At 38.3% G+C, this 17,498-nt stretch overlaps 1 protein-coding gene across 4 annotated transcripts in view; it reads right to left on the bottom strand.

Moving 5' to 3' along the window:
- abl1 (c-abl oncogene 1, non-receptor tyrosine kinase) overlaps positions 1–17,498 on the bottom strand; it is a 121,232-nt gene that overhangs the window by 2,224 nt on the left and 101,510 nt on the right. For 2 of the 4 annotated variants that reach the window (XM_030149119.1, XM_030149121.1), the window contains 9 exons: positions 9,684–9,956; positions 9,439–9,523; positions 9,069–9,104; positions 8,534–8,711; positions 6,621–6,805; positions 4,405–4,557; positions 4,218–4,307; positions 727–855; positions 1–636 (listed from right to left, as the gene is read on the bottom strand). The exon at positions 1–636 is cut by the window's left edge and continues 2,224 nt beyond it. In XM_030149119.1, the coding sequence (XP_030004979.1) occupies positions 1–636; positions 727–855; positions 4,218–4,307; positions 4,405–4,557; positions 6,621–6,805; positions 8,534–8,711; positions 9,069–9,104; positions 9,439–9,523; positions 9,684–9,956 (1,765 nt within the window). The remainder of the gene's footprint in view (positions 637–726; positions 856–4,217; positions 4,308–4,404; positions 4,558–6,620; positions 6,806–8,533; positions 8,712–9,068; positions 9,105–9,438; positions 9,524–9,683; positions 9,957–17,498) is intronic. The other 2 variants (XM_030149120.1, XM_030149122.1) reach the window with 1 other exon arrangement.

The following is a 17,498-nucleotide window of genomic DNA, read 5'->3' as shown; positions in this document are numbered from 1 at the left end:
TCTGCTCACTGGTTCTCTTGCGTGGCAGAGCTGGTTTTCCCCCAAATGTGCCTGAGTCAAAGTGGCGGGGGCCAGGGTCTCGTGGAAGTGTCACAGACCTCCATTCAGTGACATCTGAACCAGAAGGCATGCTGGAGGACCAGAGGAAACGCTTTGAGTTAGCCATCAACTCCTCCTCACTGGGTGGTGTGGTGGCGGTCTTAGCTCCTGGACCAGGAACTGCAGGGACTCCCTTCTTTCGGGGGAATAAAGGTCCTGGATAGGTAGGAGCCCCATTGGTGATCCCCCCTGCCCCATTATTATTGGCACTTAGGAACTTTGATGGGTCGAGGCTGTGGCTGGTGTCATTAATAGCCACAGATGTCCCATTGTTGAAGCCATCGCCATCTCGAGGGTCTAGGGTCAACCCCCGCCGCTCAGAGTGAACATCCATCTCTCGGAAGGAGGAGCTGCGTTTGGGCGGAGCTGGTGCATTCTTTTTCTTTTTCTTGATGAGGCTGAGGAAGCCACTGCCCCGGGTCTTGTCTTTGTCTTTGGGGAGCAGGCGGTCATCCTCGTTCAGATTGCTGTCAAGGAGGGGGCGCTCTTTCCGGGGGAGCATGGGGGATGACACCACAGCGTCTGGCTCCAAGAGGTCTGTGAATGAAAACCATGAGGAACAAATAAAACTGAAACACCTTCATGGCTTATGAGAGCATCATTATCATTTTGTGGATGGATGCTCACCAGGACTATCTCCATCCCGGCTGTCCATATTTTTGCGGAGGGGCCTGGTCTTGGTGGGCAGCTCTGGAGCTTGCTGGATGGAGCCCAAAGTCACCTTCTTCTCTTTCTTCCCCAGCTCTTTTTCCACCTCTAGAAGTGCAGTCTACATTTTAACAGTCATTCAAAGGTGTTCCTCTATTCTCATTCATTGATTCATTGTAAGAATCAAGTGCTTTGACTTAGTCCAGTTCAAAACCAATTTCACACCAGTGGAACACCAAAATACAACACAGACAGCACATGGAAATGTATCAACATGATAGGTACATACATCAGATCCTTGGGGGGGTCATTAGGAAAAAAAAATCTATATCTATAATTGAGTACTACACAACCCACTCAGTTAAACTAGATGATCTTTACAGAACTTAATCTGTTCTTGCATCAAATGTGGTTTGCTTTTTTTGGCTAATTTTTTCTCATCAATTTGAGCTGCTTCTTGTAAATTTGAGGGTTTTTTCCTTGAAGACTTACATCTTTCTACTCGGAGAATATGAGTGGTGTGCACATATTCATAAAAACCCATTTGTAAATTTTGCAATTATAACCATCTTCATAAAAAAAGATTTAGAGACATTAATGTTTTGTTCTTAATTTTACTTCGAAATACCACGCTTTTAATTTGAAGCCAAATTGATGCCAAGTTGGGCTGCTCTTATGTGACTCACCAGAGTCCTCGACATATCATATATATCAGAGTTGCGACACTTCCATAGACTCCCGTTGTCAAAGAAATATGCACCTTCTTCTGGGTCATGGAGGGGCCAATAGTTCCAAACACTGAGTGTAACACCGTCAGAACACATTCATTTCTATTGCAGCTGATCTAGAAACTCCAGATACAAGATAATATATCGTCGTCTTTCAGATTATCAAGTGTATTTCCTGTATTAGTGGACATACATGTTGTAAATTCAGTTGTCTTTGGTTAGGGTTAGGGTTTGTACAAATTTATATCAAACTGTTCCGTTCGATTGTCAGCTATAGCCCTAGAGTTTGCTAGCTGACTTGCCCAGCTGTTGCGATTTAACCACTGTAGCTACAAATTATGGAGTTTTTACGATAAGGTAATGTTAGTGCAAATGTTTTTATCGGTCAGTTTCATTTTAGTTGTTTTGCTGAACCTGGTGGTTTGGTTAAGTGTGTCAGCTGAGGTAATGTGCTAAATTAGGAGGAGAGCTGAGCTCTGCCAATAAAAGTTCATCAAAGTTATTATTTATGAGTTAAAGGAAGCGAAACTTCTGTCACTTGGCGTTTGTAAGATCTGGCTCATTCTATAAGCTCATTCTCATTCATTCTATAGGTATACTGCTGAGTTTGAGCTTGCTACTGTTGAGTTTTTAATGAGTTTTAATGAGTTTCTGTGCTAATGCTAACATGCTAAGTTAGCCGCTATGCTATCTGCTGGTTAATGTCATATTGTGTGTTATCAGAGTAGAGCTTGGCAGGCACACAGTGTTCAGAGCTAACCACTGTTTTCAACTTGTACCCCAGTCCTATGACAGTAAAGCTAAAAAAATGGAAAAAAATTGTCTCCTTACGAGTACAGTACAATTGCAGCATGAATGAACTTGTAAAGTTAGCACCTCTCACGTAAGTAGCCTACCCAAGCTGACACCAACCTTTCCACCCAAAATTTAAGTTTTCAAAGTAATAAATGCAGTCCTTTCAGTGGTCAACCCCACTACTGAAGTGTAACATGCACAACAATACATATGGTAGTGACACAACGGTTGTGTGTGGTTTATTTTGAGATTTACCATGCTTACTGCTGTTTCTCCCATTAAATAACATGGGAGCACTTAGTTTGTTTGGACCTATTCAGGCTTACATGAACCATGTGATCGCTAGAGCCGCGACATCAAAGCGTGTCATAGGGCTCTGTGACTCACTATAGCTTTGCCACAGCTGCTACCAAGGACTCAGCTGATCAAAGTTGTGAACAACTTTTAATTCCTTTTTATGTTGCATGCAGCCAACAAGGAAATTTATGTTGTTTTTCTGTTTTATGTTTTTACAGAGAATCTTTACTTGTATATTGTGTATGTCATCATTTTAAGTTTGCTTATAGTGTGTGTTTATCAGATTTTATCATATCTGTACATTGTTTAGTTTTCACAGTGGATTTGGAGGAGAAGCTTCGGATAAACCTTTTGCAAGAAAGCCACTTGACTGCCTGTGCTTGGAGGGAATTATATTGTTACAGTAGTGGAAAAAAGTTTCTCAACACTTATATACAGGGTGAGTCAGAAAAAACGCTCTTTTCATTTAAAGAAATTGTACCACTGAAATGGAAATGCTCATTTTTCTTTTGATTATACAGTCATATTGATGTGGTTATTGAGCATGTCTGGCGATTGAATCATTGATTTATGGCATAGCATAACAGAGGGAATGTCCATTGTTTATTGTGCACCGAAATATCTGCCAACACAGTTTATGCCACCGTGAATGAAATTTAAATTATCAACCATTACAGCATGTTTACTCGCCATCAAAATGTTTTGTCTCAACGAAGTCGTCCGGCGTGACCTTCAACCTGGCTACCATTCAGATTGATGCAAATCTGTGCTCGTTGTCGCATCTCTAACACAGCTCTTCTCGCCATTCGTGTTCGTCGTAGGGCTTGGATTTCAGCCGTGATGCGATTTCGGAGTTCCTGAAGAGTTTGTGGAACAGTCTGATACACACAGTTTTTAAGATACCCCCACAAGAAAAAATCAAGGGGGGTCAAGTCCGGGGATCTAGGTGGCCACTCTCTCTCCTGACCCAAACAGACAACTCGATGAGGAAATAATACCTGCAATCGCTGTGGTCTTGCCATGATGAAAACTCCCTGGGCACTGTCATGTAGGCCTATGTCCTGAGTGTGAAAGCAAAGCCCCGACTCCTGTAATTGTTGTCAATTTCAAGTTTGTTCACTGTGGCATACATTGTGTTGGCAGGTATTTCAGTGCCCAATAAACAATGGACCTTCTCTCTCTTATGCAATGCAATAAATCTATGACTACATCACCAGACATGCTCAATAACCACATCAATATGACTGTATGGTCAAAAGAAAAATCAGTGTTTCCGTTTTAGCAGTACAATTTCTTTAAATTGAAAGAGCGTTTTTTCTGACTCACCCTGTATAATATCTGCAGAAAAATCTTTGTGTTTCAAAAGATATGGCAGGTGTGAGTTCAGTGACTTAAGATTGATTCTTAATGCAGTATATCACAAATACATGGGGTGTCCAAGAACTTTTTTCCACCACTGTATATCTGTCTTTGTATATTTTTGTGCAAATTTTCAAAAGTCATTGGTCTGCAGTGGCTTTTATCGATATTTTTAATAAAACATGTTCTATTTCAATAAAAACTGTTGACTCTTTTGGGTGTTTGTTCACGTTTTATTCAGCAGTTACAACCTTTGTTAGAAAACGCTTCAGACAAGACAACAGCACTCACCATCTGAGATGCTGGACTCCTGAAACATAGTCTCAAATGCTTGGTGTGTTTCAGCAAATGACGGGCGTTCCGATGGGTTCCACCTCCAACCTGAAAGACAAAGAAAATGTATTTTAAAAAATAGTTGTGTGTTAAATTGAGCAGCAGTGCATCTTATTTTCTGGATGGACACAGCATTGGTACTCACAGTGCCTCATAAGCTCGTAGACCTTCTCGGGGCAGCCCTCTGGTCTGTCCATACGGTAGTCTTTCTCTAGCAGCTCGTAGACTTGGGACAAGTCAATGCCAGGGTAGGGAGACATTCCGTATGTGGCGATTTCCCACAGCAGCACACCGAACGCTGACCATGTAGGTAAAAGACAATGAGCCTGTTTACATGACTATGAAAATCCAATAACTGGGAGTAATCAGATAATTGTAATAATCAGATCTGATGTGTTTACATGCATTTAAGCAATGTGATAATCGAAAAACTTAGATATTTCAGTCCATTATTGGATTTCTTTTAAGGTATGTATGTACATAGTGATGGTAGTCTCAAACTTCCTGTTATTGTCTTTTGCTCACGTTTGATTACATAATTCCTGTTTTCTACCATTTTTAATTGTTTTTACACAAGTGCAGATGTAAAATAACTAAATAAATCAGATTAATACATATACATGCAAGAAAACATCGGAGTACTGGGGAGAAATCCAGGTGTGTTCATCTGATTTGTCAATCAAATTATTGCTATTTTCTGATAAACATATCAGACGGTGGTTTACATGATCACTAATAATCTGGTAACTCCAGAAATCGGATAATGGTCAGAGTATTGGCGTACTTATAAACAGGCTCAATTGGTACTGAGGTTCATATAACAAATGGCATATCCAACATGAAAGAATGAGGTGTAAAATAAGGTGTGGCAGAAATATGTGCGATACTCTATCTCTACTCTATATTGCATTAAACGTTCCAGGTGACCCTGTCCACTGAGATCAACCTCAGATTCATTAGAATACACAGTAATACCATGAAAATGATGGATAACTGCACCCATGTTCAAATGAGGACATTAAAATTAGCCATTCTGGAGAAAGCTTAAAAACTGTATGTAGGGATAGGAGTAGTTAAGAATTTAATGATTCCAATTCCATTATCAATTTTGCTTATCGATCCGATTCCTTATCGATTCTCTTATCGATTCTCATTGGAATAAAAGAGTACAAACTGGTGTGTTTGCATTAACTGTCTAACTGTCTTTTATATTTCCATCTCTGCACCGAAATACAAATACAGTATGTACAAATAATAATAACAGATGACGCCGGGGGGTGGGGGTTGTACAGTAAAAGTGAAACTTAAGATGCTTTACTAATTCCTCTATGTCTCCCGTTGTTGTGCACCTCATTTCCTTTCCCCTACCTTCAGAAACTTTTATTTGAGGGGGCAGGACACTTGTTGCCCGCACCACAACCAGGCCTAGACGACAGCCTGGTGTTCACTCTGCCGCTAGATTTACAAGCACTGCTAAGCAGCGTATCAAATACATGACATTCCTGTAAATGAATCACATGCTGTGTGGACAAATGTTTTAGCATATTGGAGAAATTCCATCCTTTTGAAGAAATGAAAGCTTTGCAAGTGTTACAAGTGGCCCTGTGTGTCATCTTTTTGGATTGCTTCTTCCTCAATGCCATGTTGGCTACGTTCTGACCAAAACAATGCAGCATGCGCATGATGTCATCATGCATGCACAACGAAGGTGGAATCGATAAGCAGAATCGTTAAAAAGGCAGGCAAACGATTCCAAGGAATTTAGCTAGTGGAAACCTGTTCTTAATTCCCATCCCTATGTGTATGTTTCCTACAACAGTAATAAACATAGTTGCTGTATAAACATGGCCTAATGGCTTATAAATGACAGGAGAAAAACTCTGAATGCTTTATGTACTACTGTTTGTGTGAGAAGCTCTCAGGGAGGAATTGCTATGTAAAGTTTTTAATTTGTCGCCATTTTCCAAGCGTTGTGGGAGGAAAACCACAAAAAATCATTCTGATTTCATCTTTGAAATACACAGGAAAAAAAATTGTGTGTAGTTCTTCAGATGTAAATGTGAAATCAAAGAAACAACAAATTAGAATTTGGACTGAAATATGTATTCAGTAAAATGTGTAAAAAAAAAAAAAAAATCCCAATTATAATCAAGCTTCAAAGAGTGGTAGTTTCTGAACATAACATTTTGGATTTTTCTGCATGTTTAGTGCAGGGGGACCCATGATTTTTTTCAGGGGTACATTAAAGTAGATCTGAATGGCTGTAGGTGATTTGATGTGTAAAGATCCTGATGAGTCCATTTGTTTCTTGTGTTCTCAAACAGCAACTACAGATTTTTTTGGGTGAGTGATCCTACTCACCCCACACATCTGACTTGATAGAGAACTTGTTGTAGGCAAGACTCTCAGGGGCCGTCCACTTAATGGGGAACTTGGCCCCCGCATGAGCTGTGTAGGTGTCTCCAGTCATTAACCTGCTCAGGCCAAAGTCTGCAACCTTCACCAGATGGTTCTCTCCAACCAGACAGTTACGAGCTGCTAGGTCTCTATAAGAACGAAAGAAATCAAGAAAAAAAGAACTTAAAAATCTTAATCATTGGAGTTTGTTTGTTTTTTTTTGCTGCTGGACTCTTTGATCTAGTTGTAGTGTTTAATCCTGCCTTCACATGCTAGGGGAATTATGGTAAAAACTAGTTACAAACTTGAATATTTCACATGAACACTCCCTCATGTCATATTTTCCACTGAAGAACTGGGAAAAAAATTGATACAAAAGATGAAAATAACCTTTGACCTTTTCAACATCCCGGAGAGAAACAAGAAATTCACAATGAATGACAAACAATGCTTTTATTACATTCTGCTGCTGTTAACTGATGAGTTTGCATATTTATAGTATACCTGATTTGCAACCCCCCCCCCCCCCCCCAAAGAAAATGCTAAACACTTTCACCTAAGTAGCAGGTCTCAATAAATTGTGTGTCAGCGATTTTGATTTCACTACGACAACAAAAGCTACACTGCACATGTAATTTCGAATTCACTAGTGGAAAGGATCATCTTACCGACAGCACAAGAAGGCAACCTAATAATGCACAGTTCAGCACTACACAGTCCATAGATGTTTACGTTTTCAGAAGTGGTTTTCTAATGTTTTATAACATTTGGGATTTTGCTTTACATAGATTTGAGGGAGGCATAACATTACAGCAGAAGTAGACTGTTTCCTTATTTCAACAGTGAGGGCATCTAAAGAATTTCTCTCTGATATAACAATCTTCGATCTACTTCTTTTTCATTGCTTGTAATAAAGTTACTGGATAATTCATCACATTTTGCCATTTTTTCATGTTTGTTAGTTACATTTTTTAGTGTCTACACCTTGATTCTAGCTTTACGAAATCTAGCCATGAAAAATGATGCTTACATGACTGACAGTTTTTTTCTTAATCACATAGGAAGATTTGGTGTTTAGTACTTCTGTGTATGACAGGTCACAACTTGAATCATAAAAATATTTTTCATACACATATTTTTACTTCATCTTCACAGATCTGACAATTTTTGTTTTCAAAAAGCTTCCTGTGACTACAAATGTCTAAAAATATTTGTGACATTGGTTTTAGAGATGTACACAGTTTTAAGTGTGAGCGCACCGAAGGAAAAAAAAAAACAAAACATGCTGTGTTTTAGTACGCTGTGTTTTACACAGTATAAGAAGTGATTGTTGATGCTATCTTGCTTGTCCCTTAAGTAGACTGACATTTCTTAAACAATAGTTCTAAGCCTTGGGCTGAAAAACATCTGATCTAAACATTCAAAACATGCATAATATGTTCTGAGCACACACTAGCATAAAATAAAAAAAAAAACAAACCAACTGAGACGAAATATCTATAATGGGTCTTGTTGCTTCATCTCTAATATTGGATTTCCCCACATGGTTTGTGTGAAATAGGGCCACAAGCCAAGTCAGGTTTGAAAATAAAAAAGGCAGAAATAAAAAGCAAAAATCATCTCATTGGCTTCTTAAGGTCCTTGTTAAGTGTACCAGAGCAAATGGACCATATTACAACATCTCCCTGTCTTGTGATATGAGACAGTGTGTGGAAATAACAGACCAGAGTCTGTAAGGGTCAAAGCAGAGTTTTTTTTTCTTCTCTGCTATACATGCCATGCTGACTGATCACTTCTCCTGTCAAACCAGAGATACTTGAGGCTAAAATCAGCTTTAGATGACAGTGATCACCCTCTTTGATTCTATTCAGACCTACCTATGTATAAAGTTTTTCTTCTCCAGGTACTCCATGGCTGAAGAGATCTGTGTGGCCATGTGAAGCAGCACCACAGCGTTGACCTCCTCTCGATTGCACTCCCTCAGGTAGTCCAACAGATTACCATGTGTCATGAACTCTGTGATAATATAGAACGGTGGCTCTCGTGTGCACACTCCTGCATAGAGCGCAACGAAGACACATCAATAATGTGGTCATCTATTCAACAATACTCAAAGCATGTTCATCCACAAAAACCCTCTAATATGTCACTAGACCAGGGGTCAGCAACCCTGGTCCTAGAGAGCCACTATCCTGCATGTTTTAGATGTTTCCCTCTTCCAGCACACCTGATGGTCATTATCAGGCTTCTGCAGAGCTTGATGATAGGCTTATCATTTGAATCAGGTGTGTTGGAAGAGGAATACATCTAAAACATGCAGGATTGTAGCTCTCCAGGACCAGGGTTGCTGACCCCTGCACTAGACCAACACCTTCTTTAACCATGAAAAAGAAATACAGCTGCAAAACAAACTCTTTCCAGTGAGACAGATGAATATATTGGCAGTGTCTACTGAAGACAAAGAAGACGTAAAACACAAAGAAAAGAAGATGACGACAAGGAAGTCAATGAAGCCAAAAAAGAGGAAGAATGAGAAGATGAAGAACAAGAAGGCAGAGGACAACAACAAAGACAAAGAATAAGACAACAAAGACGAAGAAAACAATGAAGAAGAAAACAATGAAGAAAAACAAGAAGAAATTCTCCCTCTTTGGTTACATGTTTCTGACTTGTGTGATAATACATTACTGAAAACATAATTCTCAATATTGCACTCCAGTTAAGCAGTTAGATTCTCACAAAATCCTAAACCTTTCAACCTTTTTAGAAAGTGTCAACATACCCAAAAGCTGTACAAGGTTGGGGTGTTTGATTTCTTTCATAACAGCAGCCTCTTTGAGAAACTCCTCCACCTCCATTGTATCCTCCTGGACAAAATAAACAAGCGAAAATCACAGACCTGTTGCGACTGCCTGCATTTAACACTAGGTGGCAGCATTTTTCATCAAAATTACAATGTGCTCACAATGAGAGCAGAGGAGAATGCATAGAAGAATCACTCTGTTGCTTTGTCTGTCTCTCTTATACCTTTAGCGTCTTTACAGCCACTGTGAGGTTGTACTTCTTCCAGACCCCCTCGTACACCTCTCCGTACTGCCCCCCTCCCAGTTTGTGTTTCATGGTAATGTCAGTGCGCTCGATCTCCCACTTGTCATAGTTGGGAGAGACTCCGTAAATGGTAGGTTTGTTGCGCTTTGGTGCAGGGTAATGCAGCGTAGTGATGAGGCCGTCAGCAACAGTGGAATGATGGTGCACCAGTTCTGCCAGTGTGTTAAAACGGCTTTCAGATGAGACGTACAGCTGCATCACAAACAGAAGAGACAAAAAACACACTGGGATACTTGAGCACTCTTCTAAACAAAAAACCCTCACTCCCATGTTTCCCTGACATTTGAAAGTTATGATACAATACTGTTTTGATGTACACAAAGCAGAACATCCTAGAGACAGAAATCCTTACCTGCAGAATGTTTTGCATTTAAAGGAGAACTTTGCATTATCTATACCTTAATTAAATAGTTTCAAAGTAATTGTGACGGTTAAATGGCTTGTTGGGGGGAGAATGGAAGTCCTCTGCCTTCCCACTAGCGCCTCTGGGCCAAATAGGCCACTTGCAACTTCAGTACACAGTCCCTGTGGCCTAGATCTGGTTGAGGTGGCCTAGATCTCACCTCTCGTGAGGAATGTCACAGTTTTTGGCACTACAACACAAACACATCCCCAGCCAGGCACAGCCGGCAAGCTCTAAACACAACCCAGCTATGTCTTCATTTCACAGGTGTTTACCATGGCAGAGCCAGCGGAGAAAAGGAAGAGGCGGCTGCTGTTAAAGGATGGAGGAATAAGAAAAGAGTGAGTGACCAAATGAGGAACAAGACTGCCTTGGTCCAGATTTTGCAAAATGGTGAGAGCTAAAAGAAAAAGAAGCATCCAAATGGATGCTGTTGCACTTGTAAGTATCACTGAGATAAATTCTTTATACTCTGTGTATTTCAGTGGATTTGTACGCTCTTGATGATGCTATTGGTTGTAACAGTGTTTACTCATATAAATGAGTGACATTCTTGTGGTTCAAACATGTTCTATACATCTGCCATGACAAAAATGTCATCATTAAAATTAAGTTACAAACTCAATTTATGAACGATGCCTGGATGCTTGTTGGCTAGTGGAGATGTTAGCATACTCACCAGTAATCATGGTTGTTTGTGTCACATAGGTGTATGTTTGTATAGTTTACAAGATTGCCCTTTGTCTCAGGAGTGCATTTTTATTATTTAGTCACAGAATTTTATCAGTTGAATCTGGTTTTTGTGAGATGTATGTAGTTCATTATATGACCCATGTCTAATTTGTTTCTTCTGAGTAGTGACTCCCATAACAACTAGCCTTGATACTGGATCTTAGCTGGTGTAGTATGATACTTATCTCTTGCACTGGTGAAGGTCAAGACACAATCAGTTTGAGTGACTTGAAATTGTATGAACAGCTGAGCATAAAACTCATAATTTACCATTTTTATGAAGGCTTTGATTTTGAAAAACCTTATTCAGTGTGTACCATTCACATTTGTATTATGTCCTCATTTTAATTCTAGTTTTATTTATATATAATTATTTTTACATACATATATATTTATTCTTATTTAATTTTTATATTTTTTCTGTATTGTTAAAATGTTCGTGTGGAGAATTTGACAGTAAAGTTGCTTTGCATGTTTATTTGACGAGGGAAAAGTCAAAGTAGTGATCTCACTGTCTATTCATGGTGTTATAGCACCATCTTGTGTTTTCATTGTATGCATTCCACAAGAAAGGACTTCAGCCAATCAGCTTTCAGAATTCGATTTACTGCCTCTGTGTGTGCGCTCGTAATATGACACTGCTGCAGTTTTTCTCTATGTCTGTGTGTCTTTGTCTGCTCATTAAGTCAAACATTCTCTGACATACAGAAAGCGATCCAGAGAAACAAAACTGCGATTAATCCATAACCGTACATCCTCTCTCAAAAATTCTTGGACTGGAGGCTCGTAGAGAGTCTCTTGAACATTTTAATAGATAATATGTGTCAAAAAAGTTTGAACTGAATAAGCAGTGATTGTGGAAAGAGTCTTGGCTTGTTAATTCTTTGATGTTAAAATACATTTAAAGGCAGATTGCCAACTTCTGGTTGGATTTAGCTCATGGGTGTGAGCATATGATTTGTCGGACTTGATGAGACCAACATTTTTGCATTTGTTTCATGTCTGTACGACATTCCTACTGGCCGCTAGAACCATTTTTGTGTACATAGGTGGTGCATTTTGGCACCTAAAGGGGTTAATTTTGATATTGTATGAAAGTGTTCACCAGACATGACATGTCTGCCAAATTTGGTGAGTTTCTGAGCATGTTGAGGTGGTCAAACGGCAGTTTAAAGTGCAAAAAGCATAAAAACAAATAAACTGTGATTAATCCATAACCGTACATCCGATCCCAAAAATTTTTGCGCAGGAGAGTTGTGGTGACTTTTGTGAATGTATGGATATATAACATGTGGGAAAAAGTCCAAATTGAAAAATTAGTCCCAGACATCGCATTATTCCGGGCCTATAAAAAAAAAAAAAATGAAGACAGTTATGAAAAAGTGGACAAACACTTTTTTGAGAAGGGTTTACTCTATCTTTTGATGCTATTTAGAAGCCATTATGACAAATGGCCTCAGACAAGTTTTAATTTGAAGGCTTTACTTTGAAAGGCAATTTGCCACTGGCAGGTCCACTCACTACCCCTCTCGGCTCAGTCCCTAATAAGCCAATTTGACTTCCATATTACTCAGATCACTATAACAGTCAAACATGTGTTAAGTTTATTTATCTGGTTGACAGTTTTTGTCAAATAAAAGTGAATGGATGGATGATTATTAATTTGCTTGCTGTGTTACTCTTGCAGTTATACAGTTAGTAACTGTCAATTGCAAATTCCAATATACATAATATAAGATGGATTTGGATTTGAGGGTCTACATCTCTGGAGTCGAACATGTCAGCATACAAGGACCAGATGGAGATGTTGATAGAGTACTTGAGTACTGGGCAGTATCCTGCTGGACTCAACAAAGCCCAGAAATGGAATATTAGAAACCAAGCCAAGAACCATTTCCTGGACAGCTACTACTTTAGTAATTGCTAGTACTATACTACTACCACTGGTAGTACCACAGTAACTACTATAGTAAATTTCACTTTATTTGGATATTCAAAACTATATAGTTAATGGGTGTGAAAATAATATAGGTGTGAAACCAGCACGCTGTGTGTTGTACCAAATTTACCCATGTAGTGAATGTACAAAAACACAACGGAAGTACAAAAATAATATGGGGGTAAAAAATGTACGTGACAACCGGACTCTGTGACAGATTGGAGCTGCTGATGTTTGTTAGCATGTTAGCTCTAACCTGTGTGGCTAACATTAGAAGCGACGGAGCCTCAGACTGCCAGTCCGCCTCAGAGCAGCTCCGGTTCCGTGACCTCCTTCGTGAAGTGAAAACAAATGTCTGAAACTTCAATGTTCGCCTAAAGTCTCCCCATTCTGCGCTGTTCCAGGAGCTTATTAGATCACCATTTTTTTGCTCTTCTTGTTGCCAGCTTCATTGAAAACAAATGCACATAGTCAGAGGGGGAGGGTTAAGTGTGGGTTTTACAACAGTGAATATGTACTTCGAAAGTGTAGGGGGAGCTCTATAGAGAAAAATGCTACAAAAACAGTGAAGAAGAACCAAAATAGTAAAATCTTACACAGTTCCACTTAGTTAAATTGCAGAGGAAATTTTAAATTTAGAACCTAGTGCTGCTACTAATGATTATTTGCATTGTTGACTAATCTGTCAGTAACAATCTTGACTCACTGATTAATCATTTGCATCTCTCGTTTTGCCAGGAAGTGGTGAAAACTATTTTCCAAACTGTGATGTCATTACTGTGACATCCTTTTTTGTACATGCACTACTGACATTCAGTCCACTGTCAAAGAGCAACAGAACATATTCACTGACTTTGACTATTTAAAAAAGTAATATTTAAAAAAAAATTACTTGAACCAATTACCAAAGCAGTTTTAGTAGTTAGTTTAGCTGTAAAAAAAGAATTTAGTTGATCACATCACAGGCAAGATTTCTTACTGTGTTTTGTAGATTCTGCATTTAGGCCAACTGAATGTCACTGCATGAAATGTAAAAGAGTTAAATGCTTTGAAACTATGGAAAGACTTAGGTTAAAAGACTAAGTGGTCACCGCTGAAGTATCATTATCACACCAGTTTTTACAATTTTGGAAAACCTATTTTCTTTAGTTTTTGTAGTGAAATAGCTGGGAGGGAATGAGATAGCTTCAAGGGCAGGATATTGGTCAGTGGACAAACACTTTTCCATTGTCAAACTCTTACATAACACCAAAAAAATTACAATCTAACATCTCCACTCTGCTTTGCTTGACTCTTTGCACAAAGTGAAAGGCAAGAGGTAAAATTAGGGAAAAAGGTGGAAACCTTGACTGCAGTGAAAAAGAACAGTGAAACTTAAACCGGATTTAATGGTTGGTTGGCATGTCTTTGGGATTAAACTATAAGCATTTTTCAAATGGCAGAAACAAAAACGAGCTTCACTAATACAGAAACCTCAAGTAGTTAAAGAGGTCTTAATCACTGAGTCAGTGTGAAATCAGGTTGCAGCACTGAGGACTGAGGTCATGTTAAATTCGCAGAGGTCTATCATACCCTTTATGTGTGTGTGTGTGTGTATATATGTATATATATATATATATATATGTATGTGTGTGTGTGTATATATATATATATATATATATATATATATATATATATATTTTTTTTTTTTTTTTTTTTTTTTTTAATTAATTAATTTATTAATTTATTTTTATTGTAGTTGATGCATCACATGGTCTTGTGCTGCTGTACATTTGAACTTCCCTTTGGGGGATCAATAAAGTATATCTTATATTGTCTTACCAGATTCTTGAGTTGTAGTTCTCAGTGTGAGGATGGAAAACAATATGAGATCAGGTACTCCAATGTGTGTTAGATGCCTAGCTGCCTCTTTCTGTATTTGTGTTTGTGTGCGTGTGTACTTGATGCTAATGCATGTCTTAGCATGGGCGTTAGTGTCTAGCTGGGCCTCGCATCTGCTGCCCATTACAAGTAGAACAGTGGTGATTAGAAGCATTCTTGTTATAGCTCGTGTTCCGGCAGCAAGCTCACCTTGCTGCATTGCAGGCAGGTGGGTGACATAGCCAGAATGGCAGCAGTCTCTTGGCTGGGATAGGTCTCAGGGGAAATCCCAAATTGACACTTGAAGCCCTGCATGTGTATTTTGTTGATCCTTACAGTTAGACTGGGATAACCTGTCTTCATTATAAAAGATGCCATGTCTTGGTCACATTCAATTAATAAATAAACAACATAGTTTGATGACATTGTGTGTTTTAACAACCAGTGCTAATGGCCATCTATCAAATGCGACTCCTGCTGCAAAATCACCTTTTCCAATGAGATGTGTTGTAACTTTCATTTATATAACGTGGTACCATATCATTTCATTTATAACATGTTTTCCATATTCATGTTGTGCCATTTCACACCTCTTAAACAGCTGCAACTACTGTTAAATGGGCCTCGTCAGAGGGAGGTATACATGTGTGGTAAAAAATTAAAATTTTTCCCCAATACCCTATTATGGCTCTTTTTTTTTTTTAGCAAATCTTGTCTAGTTTTTGGTTTTGAAAAATTCCTGTTAACAAACGTGCATATCTACTTGGCGAAAGCACGTATCGGAACTGCAATTTTCTCTTTTTTTTTTTGAAGTACAGATATATAAATATATATATATATATATATATATATATATATATACACTGAACAACAAAAGAAACGCAAGTTTTGGTCATTAATTTAGGCAAGAGTTCACCTGTCCTGTTGAGTTGTCAACTGAGATACACATTACAATAAGTGAGTTGTAACCATTGAAGCATGTGTTTGCAGGCAAACATGACCACGAGTGGTGTTGAGCACGTGTACAAAGTATCGGAGGTGCGGTACGTTTTGAGTGATATGGTAGTGGGAGCAACAAATGGGAGTGGCAATTCCCTTTGTTTAGCCGGGGGCTATAAAAAGAAATGGTAAGATTCAAAAGTTACTGCATTACCACGATGCCTTGCCTTAACAATAATCTGAGAGAACGCGCCATTGGTATGCTTGATGCTGGTTTAACGGCTTGCAATGTTGCCAGACGTCTGCAAGTGCACGAGTCCACCATCAATAGGCTGAGGACACGATTCCGAGACACAGGGACCACTCGGGACAGACCAAGATCCGGAAGACCACGTGTGACCACCCGTAATCAGGATCGCCATATTCGCTTGGCCCATCTCCGTGACTGTCAACTCAGTGCTACAAGGACAGCAAGAGAGACCCACTGTAAATTTCACAGCTGGATATAAATATCTCATATGAAACCAATATTCATAATAAAACTCCCATAAAAACCAATACCGAAACATACTTGCGTTTCTTTCGTGGTTCAGTACACATATTATATATATATATATATATATATATATATATATATATATATATACACACACAATTTTTTTTCCCATATTTTACTTCTTATTATGTGTATCCAACATACTGTGTTGAGATTTTGATACTAGCTTTTCCAAAAAGTTATTTTTATTACATGTAAAGTTTAGGGCCTTCAGATTTTAGGCATTTGATCCATTACCATGAAATTAGTGTTTTTTTTTTTTTTATTTTAATTTTTTTTTTAAATTTTATTTTATGTTTTACTTGGAGCTGGATAATGAAAATTACAGGAAATAAAGATATTTATACCTACTTTAGGGTACCTTATACAAAATTCTTACCGATTATAGAAAAGTATGTGAACTTGGGATGTCTTTTTCTTTGATCCATTGCCGATGACTTTTATTTGCACTAAATATTGTAACAAGCCATCCTGAGCACGTTTACATAACATTTAAGCTTACCAAGTGCATACAAATATGAATTTACCTCAACTTATGTACTGATGAAGAACAGGGTGAGTCAGAATTAGTAAAATTTATTCCCTTTTTAGAATTTATTAGGTGCATGTATCAAACACATTGGGTGCATGTCCAACAGAAATTTTGGTTAAAGTGAATAATCTAGAATTTTTTTATCCAGTTTTCTTTAAAATTTCCTCAAGAATACCTATATGATTTATTCTGTGACATGATTTCACAGCCTTTTAGGTACCTACAGAAAGTAGTGGTTTCATTAGCATTTCATGCAGTGGCGGCTTCCTCACACTCCTACCAAATGAGGTAAAGAATTGGGTAGAGGCTTCTATGTTTGCCTTTATCTGATCGACTCAGTGTTTGGGTTCCCTCCTGAGGATATGATAAGTGAGTTTTAAGTTCCAGCAGAATGCACAAACTGTAATCTTTTGTTAACAATGTATGATAAAAGAATAACATCAAGGTACGCATTTTAATTATGTACAGTTGCTTGTTCCTTATATTAGCTATGTTGTATATACCAGTGTAAAGAAATTCTTTGTAATTTATTCAAAAACTTTTCTGTTTCTCTCTCTCTGTATGTATGTACGTATACACACACACACACACACACACATATATATATATATATATATATATATATATATATATATATATATATATATATATTTATTTATTTATTTATTTTTTTTTTAAATCTTCTTCTCGCCCACCTGGGCGGTGTCTCCTTCAGACTCGGGTCCTCTACCAGAGGCCTGGGAGCCTGAGGGTTCTGCGCTGGATCTTAGCTG

The sequence above is a fragment of the Sphaeramia orbicularis genome, chromosome 12, assembly GCF_902148855.1.
Source record: "Sphaeramia orbicularis chromosome 12, fSphaOr1.1, whole genome shotgun sequence".
In the NCBI taxonomy this organism is placed as follows: domain Eukaryota; kingdom Metazoa; phylum Chordata; class Actinopteri; order Kurtiformes; family Apogonidae; genus Sphaeramia; species Sphaeramia orbicularis.
Note: the sequence above shows the minus strand (reverse complement) of the source record. Positions and strands in the feature narration are given on the sequence as shown.